The 12,158-nt window shown below is 42.5% G+C and overlaps 1 protein-coding gene across 3 annotated transcripts in view; it reads right to left on the bottom strand.

Annotated features, from left to right (window-relative positions):
- Positions 1–11,469, bottom strand: part of ATG10 (autophagy related 10) — a 77,693-nt gene extending 66,224 nt beyond the window's left edge. For 2 of the 3 annotated variants that reach the window (XR_010785293.1, XM_066569152.1), the window contains exons 1-3: positions 11,387–11,465; positions 9,231–9,356; positions 4,373–4,492 (exon numbers count right to left, since the gene is read on the bottom strand). Coding sequence is in view for 2 of the 3 variants with exons in the window: in XM_066569152.1 (XP_066425249.1) it covers positions 4,373–4,492; positions 9,231–9,344 (234 nt within the window). In the remaining variant the exon portion in view is untranslated. Of the gene's footprint in view, positions 1–4,372; positions 4,493–9,230; positions 9,382–11,386 lie in introns of all 3 variants that reach the window. The other variant, XM_066569153.1, reaches the window with a different exon arrangement.
- Positions 11,470–12,158: the final 689 nt, after the last annotated feature.

Genomic DNA, 12,158 nt, shown 5'->3' with positions numbered 1-12,158 from the left:
GAACGCATAAAGTGAATCCAGATTTTCCCATTTTACTCGTTTAGAGTATAAGCTCTTTGAGGCAGGAGAACTACCTTCACTTCGAATCTTGTACAGTATTTTTCACCTTATCAACAATTCATGCAATAACGTATGTAACTGTTCTGTCCTTGCTAGAAATGAAGACACAGTCCCATGTTCACTGATAAAGACCCTGACAGATGTCCTGGGAGGACAGATTTGATTTGGATCAAGAAAGAATACATACTGAAGATTGTTGTTGAATTAGCCAGAACGCTTTATGGTGGTTACACAAGATTTATGCTGTCTGTGGAAAAGTACAGATGACACTCAGCTGGCATAAAGTCAGAACAGCTCAGAAAGGCAACAACTGATTCAATAAAAATTTAACCAGAACAAAATGGCAACTTAAAAATTTTCAAATGGCGCCCATGTGTTCCTATCTGTCCCTTGCTTTGCATCTCAGGCTATTTTTATTCTTTTGGAAGAGACTCTAAAAGGTTTATGACTCCTCAGCTCATATCCAGGGGACTGAATCTCATCTCATTGGTCAGAAGAGCATCCTCCACCAACGTGGCCTGAAGTTTATTAGCAGTCACAATGCCATTAGTAGTTTCTGTTTACCATTCAGAATGTTGAAATAAACATCTCGATTAAACTAAAACCACAAAAAACAGAGGATGGCACACCAGAAGAGCAGTGTGAACCCTCTTCCAGGAGGAAGGAAAAATGGAAAAATAGGGTCTGCCTAAGACAGGATCCCCAGGCAGCTCATTAAGATAAACAGCTTGACAACTGAGACACTGCCAAGTATAAAAAGACAAACTTCCTTAAACTGTCTTTAAGTTGCTACTTCACAAAACACAACCCTCAACTAAGGATGAGCTCCACCATCAGAGTGAAATCTCAGCTCCAGTGAAGTCACCAGCACAAATTCCCAGCGCTGTGCGGAGCCCAGAGCCACCTTTTGTTGCAGGGGGCTCACATGACAACATGCAGGCATCTACAGCCATGCAGCTTAACCTGGATCACCCCTGAGGAAAACCACACACTTTTAGACTCATCCTCTCGTAGAGGAGACACCTAAAATAGGTCAACTGATTTATACCCAAAAATGCTTTTTTACCTCCTCAGGCTGAAACAAAGATTTAAGTGACAAGCTCTATACTGCAGATGTCTAAAATAAGCAGAAAGAAACCCACATAGAATTTTATTCTTGGTTTTCAGATGGAAACACAACTTGTATAAAAGGAACCAGCACATAATACAGACTGCTCTGTGGAAAAGACCAGAATACAAAGTTATTCATCACTCCCTCACCAGGAAGGCTCCTGATATTTAGACACCAATCAATGAGATGGAAGGCTGGAAACATTAACCATCCATGCTAATCAATGAGGTGAAACAAACTCCAAGTAAAACGGCCAGGTTTCCAGTAGATCCCGTAAGATTAGCACATTTTTGAAGCTGTGATAACTGATAATTGATTTTCTATTTAAATAAAGTTACTTCAGGCTATTTGTGTGTTTTCTTCGTCATATCATTAGGTTTCAGTGCCTCTTCACAGAGTAAACTCACACTAAAAATGAGTAGAGCAATGATAATTCTGCCCCTCAGCAGTTTTAACATCCTAACTGTACCCCACTACAACAGGATATATTTATTATTTATTCTACATCACCTCCTCCCTGATGTGTCTTGGGTTCAATCCCTTACACAGGAGTTAAATCCTCACTATGAATAACTTTCCCATAACTTCACTTCAAAAATCTGTCTTCTGATTTTCCTCCAAATTTCCACCTTTTCTGCCAAAACTGATGTTCTATTTCTAACCTTTGAAGTGGATTGCCAGGATGAGGGGAGGGAAATCTCCTGGCCTCTTATGCCCTGGCATATCCCACAGCACATTCTTTTTTTATTTGTGTCAACACTGATTGTTCCTAACAATGAATCTTGATTACTCAGGTCTTAATTTCCTTATTTTTCCTTTCTTACTGTTCCTGGTTTATTATTATTTGCATATGCATCGTATCTACCACACCTTGGAGGAGATCAGATTAGTCAGATGGAAACATTCCAGTAAGATACAAATAATAGAGATATAATATAGAAAAATCAAGATCATAACAGTAACTCAGGAACTGAAAATTGTGAAACATGCAACTATCAGTCAATGGTTGGGTTTTTTTAACAAAGTAAATTTTATTTCCTATTTAGAGCTTTTTTAAGCTCCAAATATATAAAAACATTTTTTTATTTTCAAAAAAAAAAAAGTAAATACTGAATGCATATAGCCAGAAGAAATCTTTTCATTTTCCACCAAGATCACAACTTTTGCTTTTCATCAGAATGCATTTCAATAACTTACTCAAACAGATTGCAGTAATTCCATTACACCATGTGATTTATGGGTACAACATATATTAAAACTAAAAAAAAACCCCTAAAACCTAACACCTATTTAAATAACAGATTGTTATTAAGAGTGGAATTGGTCTCTAGCACTCAATATCTATGAAAAAGAACATGCATCTTACACAGGAACTACTGTGCCTAAGAAAATGTAACCTCTCTACAGTCACCATTTTCATATTTCTTAGTGTTAAACACACAGCTTTACTGTACATATCCAAAGCAAATTTCATTTTCCTATTTGACAGATTAAATAACTTTAACAGTCTGGCTACCCTTCAGCTCAATGTAGAATGTAAATTTTACATTGTATCTATTAGGCATTGAATATTGTGGAGAAGAAAGTAAATTATTTTCCTTATGGTCTAATAACCTCCACAATTTTCTGAGACCTTTCTCTTGTTTCACTCTTCATCTTTACTGCTCCTACATGACAGGTACAAAGGCTCCTTCTCAAAGAGGGTCCTTCCAACCTGCACATTACTGTGGCTCAAAACGAAGAAATCTTTCCAAATATCTCAAGGACTGCTCGCTTCAGTATCTTGATAAATCACAAAACTTGGCCTGGAATCTTATTTCAGGGTATTATTTATTATAATATTTCAGTGTATTTAACATTTCCGTGTGTTAAGAGACTCTGAAGTCTCTTTTGTTTTATGATATTTTCTGTAACTGACACCAGAAAAGGACTAAATAGCTTCTTACAGGTGTTCTTTTAAAATGCACTCTACAACGAAGACTTGATTCATTATTTAAGGAAAAAAAGGTCACAATAATCAAGAGCAATTTCCAATATAAACAGTAATCTCTTGTTACAAGTCAGGACTGAAGTAAACAAACACTGTTGTTAATGACAATTAAATGACAACCCCTGAAGCACTGATACCCACCTTCTTTCTACAAAATACGAGAATACAATTTAAAGAAAAACTTGAAAAATGCCTCAGCTATTCGTTAAACAACTTGGATATCTATCCCTCTTTAAAGGCAGCTGAAACCTGTGAGTGAGCTCAAAAATCAGTAGAAATGACTGTGTCACAGCCTAATAGCACAATTGTTTTAAGTGCCATTTCCTTTAGAAACCAGGCCAAAAGAATACTCATTTCAGACCAGAAATGTCTTAAATGTACCAGAGTCTCAGTGGGGAAAAAAATTGCAATCAGAGTGCTGATGAAAAAAGGAAAGGAATTGCAGAAAAAGGTAACTGCAAAGTTTACCACATCCACCTATTCAACAGCTTATAGCATACACAGTACATTGCTTTCAGTCTATTTATAATCCAAGATTTATTTTCCTTTTTAAGGTAACAACACAACAAGGGAGGGCATCCCTGTCATGTATATCCTAATTGGTCAATAATCTGTAGCTCTAATGAAGACTCAAGCAAGCAAGTAATTATTCAGATCAGTCCAACCAGAGTTTTCATTTTCTGGAAGAAAGACACTTATTCTCCTTCAGGAACACCTCATTTCCCCCCACCAGTTTCAAAAAATTGCTCAGTCTTTAAGTCAGTTCCACAGCAGAAAAGTAGCCATTGAGTATAAAAGTCTTATTCAATAAATATCACTTCAAGTGAGTATTAACCTCAAAGTTTCCTTTATTCTTTTAACTAACATTTACCTCTAAGTTAAATAAATCTTGATGATTAACCTTTTTCCAAACACACACACACAAAAAAAAAATTCTTTAATGTTACTGAACAAAAATGCCAAGAAATATTATTCTATGAGGAGAACACCTACACAAAGGATGCTGGAATCTTTTTCATTTCTTCCCAATTTTCATCATCAATACAGCTCAATGAGGTATATTAATTAGTTTTCCTATAACTGTATGACAACTAATTCAAAGCCACTGGTAACTTCAGATCTGAAGTCTTGTTGGAAGGACTTACTAGCATAGTGGTTTTTATTTTTATTACTTATTTTATAAACACATAAGTTCAAAAACGTGTACTTACTTCTACATGTGCAAATAACATTTGTTCAGCGCTATCATTGTTTTTCTCCTTGAGGTCTGGTGGGATGTGTCTGTTTCTTACTTGGAAATGTGTCTTACTAAGGTAACCATCACCAAGGTCCTGCGTTCAGAAAAAGAGAAAGAAAAAAGACATTTTTTCGTAACCAAAATGGTAAATGCCTTCACTGTTCTAGAAAATAAACAGAGCATGGTATTTAGGCACAGGCTCCAAGTCTTTTTATAGGCACTGATGACTGCAGTGCTCCTCAGCACCTTCTCACGGATGGTTTACACCAGCTCTTGGTGTTGAAGGAAGTCAAAGACCTCAACAGCAAAAATAAAGTTTAATACAGCTATTAATGGAATAAGACAACGGCACCCTGGGGATCAGGATAAGTGCCTAGGAACAGGAAGGCAGTGCACCAAGGTGATGAAGAGATGAGGAGCTATTAGCAATTTTGACCTATTTCAATGCGTTCATGCCAGGATGAACGTCCCAACTCTTGCGAGGTTGGTTTGGTTTTGCTCTGTATCCCCCTCTAACTTTACAAAGTTCTGAAAACAAAACAAAACCAAAACCGCTCCAGAATTTATGTATGCAGAGTCACAACTTGTTTCCTTCTCTTGATCACCTCTGAGGTGAAATGTAAGAGAAAACAGACGAAGCTGTGCCTTCTCCCAGTTCCCATTTTATCATTTTGCTTCCCAGGCCACAGTTGTTAAGTGTCCTTGAACAATCCCAGAGTGGCAGAAGAAAGGTTTAGGAGTTTTCCTGCTTTACTGGCCTGTCTACCTGGACATTTTATTTTTCCTAATTAGGAGCAAGAGGAGAGAAAATGTTTAATAACAGGTACACTCTGAAAGGAAGAAAGCAAGTACAGAACACAAAGAACAGTAGTTGCTCGTTGAGGATTTACTTCTCAAAGGAAACAAATAAATTGGGAGTTTATTAGCTGTTTCATTACATTTTATTTTAGACAAACAGCATATGCACAACATCTGATGAAAAAGGATTCTATTCAAAACAGTCTCACTACAAAATTCATTAACAGCACTAAATTTTTAGACAAGACTGCAAATTTAACTATGATTTAACTCTTTGGTTAATTTGTCATTGCTGACACAGTTTATGCCATTTATTTTTACCTTCAAACCATCACAGGTTTTATACTGACACACTAGTTCTCTCTTTCCAAAGACACTGTAGATTAAATGTACCTCCAAAATCTACTATGAGCTACTTGTTTACTTTGTTCTGATCAAGTTTCACACATTAAAAAAAGGATAATGCACTCTACGTGTACTTTTTCCATTGATTTTTAAGCATGAAACAGTACAGCCAATTACATTGCTGACTTCTTCTACATTATGCCTGATTTTCTCAACAGATCTTGTTAAGAGCATGAACCCCCCAAATCTTCCTGCAAGTCCTGGCTGCAGAGCCAAGTGCAGCCTATGCAGGGAGGAACCCAGTGCCCAGAGAACGGTGAAAGAAAAACTAAGCCTAAACTGGTGATAGAAAATCCACTCCTTTCACTCTCAACTCCCTCTCAGGCATCTCCTCGTGGAGCTTCCCACCAGTGCCAGCAGGAGGAAAGATCCCTGCACAAGTATTTGTGCAACTAAGAGCAGCAGAAGAAGGGCTGCAGCCACCCACAGAGGAGAAATGCCCCACGGCACAGCGAGCTGCGCCAGAGCAGGGCTGGACTGAGCCTCCTCCTCCTCCTCCCTGAACCTGGTTCTTCCCCCGCCAGGAGAGTGCAGCCAAACTTCACAGCCCTTGCATTCTGTGAGTGCCACGAGAAAACAGGGATGGATGATGGATGGATGGATGGATGGATGGATGGATGGATGGATGGATGGATGGATGGATGGATGGATGGATGGATGGATGGATGGATGATGGATGGATGGATGGATGGATGGATGGATGGATGGATGGATGGATGGATGGATGATGGATGGATGGATGGATGGATGGATGATGGATGGATGGATGGATGGATGGATGGATGAATGGATGGATGGATGATGGATGGATGGATGATGGATGGATGGATGGATGGATGGATGGATGGATGGATGGATGGATGGATGGATGAATGGATGGATGGATGATGGATGATGGATGGATGGATGGATGGATGGATGGATGGATGGATGGATGGATGGATGGATGAATGGATGGATGGATGATGGATGGATGGATGGATGGATGGATGGATGGATGGATGGATGGATGATGGATGGATGGATGGATGGATGGATGATGGATGGATGGATGGATGATGGATGGATGGATGATGGATGGATGGATGGATGGATGGATGGATGGATGGATGGATGGATGGATGGATGATGGATGGATGGATGATGGATGGATGGATGGATGGATGGATGGATGGATGGATGGATGGATGGATGATGGATGGATGGATGGATGGATGGATGGATGGATGGATGGATGGATGGATGGATGGATGGATGGAGACCTGGAGCCAGCAGTCTCTGTAGCAGCATCCCTCCTGCTGCACTCCGTGGTGTTTTGTACTCTTCTACACCCCTGTAAATCACAGCTGTAGCCAGAACCCTGATCCCACTAATGTGCTAAGGGAGTCCCTTCCTACTGCAGCTGTACCAAAAGCCAAAGGGAACTAATGCAGCTTTTGGTGTGATTACCTGGATTAACCTCAATAAATGTGAAACAAACACAAAGCAGAGAGCAAGCAGGGCCTTGTTTTCCTCAGCTAAATCTCGACCTCCACAGCAAGATTTAACCATTCATCCTTAACAGCAGCACCCAAGTTCAGCTCCACCAGCTCCTGCAGGAGAGGTGCTCTTGGCTTTTTTACAGCTTTCTTCCGGTGGAAAAAAAAAACCCAAACCAAGAAAACACATTATAAAAATAACATCATTTGGAACACTTCAGTTACAGCTATAAATACAGGGTTCTGCCTGGGCCATGTGAGCTTGTGCACCAAGAGCCAGCTCCACGAGAACAATGAGTATTTCATCATCTAAATTTAATCTCCACAGAAAACACGGGAACACAGTTCTACCAGCCTGGTTCACTTGTGTGGTCTCTCTGCTATCAATGGGTCTATTCACGTGAGTCAGGAATGAGGAATGGGATCCAAGTGCATTACATCAGCAAAATTAAGAGTGCCCCAAACTACCCACAACACATATACTGGTTTAAAAAGGAAAAAAGGCAAAAAGACAATGAGACATCTTGTTGAGGAAAAGCTTTCTTCTCAGACTCCACACTGTAAATGGATGGTCTCCATGGCCAGGTTTTTATCAAACACTGAAATCACAGAGTCGCCAACTTGGCCCATTAAAAAAAGAAAACAACCCTCTTAGAATTTTTTTATATGAGAACAAAAAAATCTATCTCATTCTGCTATTTCCAGCAAAGCTTCTTATTTCACAGAAAGTTCAGACTTTGACCCATGTATTAAATTCCCAGTAGAGGCTCAGAGCATCTTTCTTTGTTGAATAAATCCTCACAAATATAGCCTTGAACTGAAATCTAAAGTTTCAAATGGTTTTCTGTAAGAAAGGGTGCATTGTAACACTTGGCTAATATTTGCACTCTTATAAAAACTCCTCAATAGAACAAATCTAAGTCCAAGGTACTCCCTCTTCTCCCTCTTACTGAAACTCTGATTGTCTGTGATGGAAGGGTTACAAATATTAATGTACAGCTACACATGTAAAAACGATGGCACACATTGGAAAAAGCATGACTTTTCTCCAAAAAAATTCATGAAAACATGAGTGGGAAAACACTGAAGCCATTAAACTCTAAAGAGAAAAAAGAAAAAGCTACAGTAGCAGATTTTCTACAATAGAAAGATAGAATACACAAAAAAGAGAACATGAAAACCTACATGCTGGAGAAAGCCAGCATGGATCAATACATCTTCATATACTGTAACAATAATTTTTTATATACTGTATCAATATATATTTATACACTATAATACATATACTGGATAATTTGTGTACTTATACACTTATTGGTTTGACAGTATCCTGAGCAAAATAACAAAAGTCATGTAGAACTCAGTAAATGAAAAAATATGTATAGAAAAGCATTCTTCTTTAAGAAAACAGAATTTGTCAGGGTAATTTCAGAAGACATGTTCGGTTGATAAACATACAAGTTGGAACAATACATGCTCAGAATTTCCTAAGATATCTGTGGATTCCACAAGTGGAAATTTAAAATAATTAAAACAATCCCACACTGATCTATCACATGCTATAGGATGAAAATTTATTAATTCACAGATCTCAAAGTGTAACTTAAAAAATGGGTAAATCATCATAAAAGAAGTGATTCTAATGGGGTCCTTTGGGACTAGTCTTAGCCCTGTGCTATTTAAAATTTTGATTAATGACCTAGAAACAATATGTAGTTATTATTGCAGAGGTTTGAAAGTTATGGAGAAGCAGCAAATAATAAGAATTGATCATGAATACTGGCAGATACTTCTGGTTGCTGTATGCAACTGACAGGTATTGCAATGAAAGTACTAAGCCAAGGATCTAGAACAAAGGCTATGTGCTATTTCAGCCTAAAGGGTTAAAGTGAACCTTGGATACAAAACCTCACCAGAGTAGGAGGGATTGAATTTCACAGAGACACCACATTGATTGTTCGGTTCTGCCCAGAGCTGAACAAGGGTTTTGATAGATTGGCCATGATTCAGAGATCCACAGCCCTGTCCAAAACCTGCATGGGCCTAAGCCCTCACCTCAACACGCCCATGCAGTTGAAAGGATGTTTCACCTCGTGGTGGCTCAAAAAGCCCACCAAGAGCCTCTAGAAGCCAACGCTGTGATTGCTTTACCTTGCTGGCTCTCCACTCCCAGCCATCTCCTATCTGTTGTGAATGCTTAACAAACTCTTCACAGAACTGCTTGAATCTTTTCTCCTCCAAAAGGAAGTCTTCTTCACCTGCCATGCCACAGGATAGCTGCAGAGCAAACCGAAGGTCAGTGCTGGCAGATGAGAAAAACACCGAGAAATTTCACTAAATCATAGCAGCTGAATAGCAAAATAACAAAGCATAAGGAAAAAAAACTATTGCTCTATTGCTTTAAATAACACAAAGACTTTTCTTCAATTCCATCAGGGAATCATGAATCTGCAGAACAGCTGAGGCTGGAAGAGACCTTTGGTCCATTTCCCCTGCTCTCAGCAGCGTCAGCTCCAGCAGGTTGCTCGGGTTTGTTTCCATCTGGGTTTTGGCTATCTCCAAGGATGAGGAAGCCACAGCCTCTCTAGAGAACCTGTTTCAATGCTCAATTACCACAGCAGGGAATATTCTTTTCTTCTGTTTAAACTGGAAGCATTTACCTATAAGTTTGTGCTTGTTGCCTCAACTGAAGGAAGCCTGGCTCCATCTTCTTCATTCCTTCCCACCATGTATTTAAGGGCATTCAGAAAATCCCACTGACCCCTTCTCTTCTCCAGGCTCATTCCTCCCAGCTCTCTAAACCTTGCCTCACCAAACACCCTTAACCACCTCTGGGGCTCTTTGCTGGACTGGCTCCAGTATTGTGGTGTCTTCCCTGTACTGGGCAGCCCAGAGCTGCACTTTTAACATGTATTTTGCAGTGCAGCTCTCTGTGGCCCAAAAATAGGGTTTCAAAACCTTCCCTGTCCCTCAAAGGGTTTTCTCACAGGGTTTTGAAGATGAAATTTTTCTCAGATAATTTTGTCATTTTTGCTTGCCCCCCTCCCACCCTTGCCCATTTCAATGAGGATGTGTCATAAACAGAGCTGGTTTAATGTGTTTGTGGACATCAGGCAGCACCACAAACAAACCACTGAATCACAGAATGGTTTGGATGGAAGGAACCATAAAACTCATCTTGTTCCATGGGCAGGGACACCTCCCACAGTCCCAGGCTGCTCCCAGACCCAGTGTCCAGCCTGGCCTTGGGCACTGCCAGGGATGCAGGGGCAGCCCCAGCTGCTCTGGGCACCCTGTGCCAGGGCCTGCCCACCCTCACAGGGAAGGATTTCTTCCCATTATTTACTCCAAACCTACTTTTTCCAATTTTAAAGCCATTCTCCTTGTCCTGTCAGTGGCTACCACAACAATTACCTGTAACTATTACAACCAGATCACACCTCTCCTTAACAAGAAATACAAGTGACACAGCATGTCACGCAATGCTCATTATTTTTCAGTATCTGTCCCTGAGTCACATCATCATCCTGCCTGCCCACGACAGAAGTTATTTATTAGCACTTGAAACACATTACTCTCAACGGCACTTAACCCAAGGCTCTGTGCCTCCTGGATGCCAGGAAAGGGGAAAAGCAGGAAACATACAGTGCAGGTGTTTCTGCAATTCCCCAAGTGCCCCAGCCCTGAGGAAGGGACGCAAACCGCCCTCATTGAAAAAGGAAGAGTGCACAGCTCCCTCACAGGATTGAAACTGTGTGCTTCTGGAAAACGGCAGCTGTGAAGAAGCACCGAATCCCACACCCCTGGGGCTGGCGGGTTCCTCTGGAGCTCCCCAGCCCAGCCCTGCCCAGGCAGGATGCCCTGGCCGGGGGCACAGGAAGGTGCAGCTGGGGCTGGGATGTCTCCAGCCAGGGACACTCCAGGCCCTCCCTGGGCAGCTGTTCCAGGGCTCTGCTGTCCCTCCATGGACACAAGTTCTCCCTCCTGCTGCCCTGCACCTCGCTGCCCTTTATTTGATGGCCACTGCTGCTCATCCTGGCACTGGCAGCACCGAGCAGAGCCCGGCCCGTGCTCTGGCAGCCCCTGGAGATGTTGGGATGCATTGATGGGATGCCCTGCCAGCGTTCCCTTCTCCAGACTCCGTGAAGGAATCCCGTGCGCTCGGACACGGGCCTGGCCGGCTGCTGGAGGCCAGGCAAGCCCCGCATAGATTTTCCCTTTTCCTCCTTTCCACGGTCTTCCCGGCCCCGGCGGCCAGGGTCGGGGAGAGCGGGAGGGACCAGCCCCGCTCGCCGCCCCTCACGTACCGTGCGCTCCTCCTCCTTTTTCCTTTTCCTCCTCTTTTTCCTCCTTCTCCTCCTCCTCCTCCCGCCGCTCCCGGAGCGCGCCGGCCCCGCCTCCGCTGCGCATGCGCGGCTCCGCCGCTCCGGGCAGGGGACGGGGGCCGAGTGCGCGTGCGCGCGGGTCGGCGGGGGCGGGGATGGGGTAGTGAGGGGATCAGGGGGGAATGGGGGGGGTGAGGGAATGGGGGAGCGAGGAGGATGGGAGGGATGAGGGAATGAAGGAGTGAGGAAATGGGGGGATGGAGGAATGGGGGGATGAGGGGATGAGAGGGATGAGGGAGTGAAGGACTGACGGGGATAAAGGAGTGAGGGAATGGGATGAGGGAGTGGGGGAATGAAGGAGTGAGGGAATGAAGGAGTGAGGGAACGAAGGAGTGAGGGAACGAGAGGGATGAAGGAATGAGGTGTGAAGGAATGAGAAGGATGAGAGGGATGAGGGAATGAAGGTGTGAGGGCGATTGAGGACTGAGGGAATGGGGGAATGAGAAGGATGAGGGAATGAAGGGATGAGAAGGATGAGGGATTGGGAGGATGAAGGAATGAGAGGGATGAGGCAATGAAGGAGTGAGGGGGATAAAGGAGTCAGGGAATGGGATGGGGGGATGAGAGGGATGAGGGAATGGCAGAATGAGAGGGATGAGGGAATGAAGGAGTGAGGGGGATTAAGGAGTGATGGAATGAGAGGGATGAGGGAATGGCGGGATGCCGGGAACGAAAGGGATGAGGGCGATAAGGG

This window comes from Molothrus aeneus, chromosome Z, assembly GCF_037042795.1.
Source record: "Molothrus aeneus isolate 106 chromosome Z, BPBGC_Maene_1.0, whole genome shotgun sequence".
NCBI lineage: Eukaryota > Metazoa > Chordata > Aves > Passeriformes > Icteridae > Molothrus > Molothrus aeneus.
Note: the sequence above shows the minus strand (reverse complement) of the source record. Positions and strands in the feature narration are given on the sequence as shown.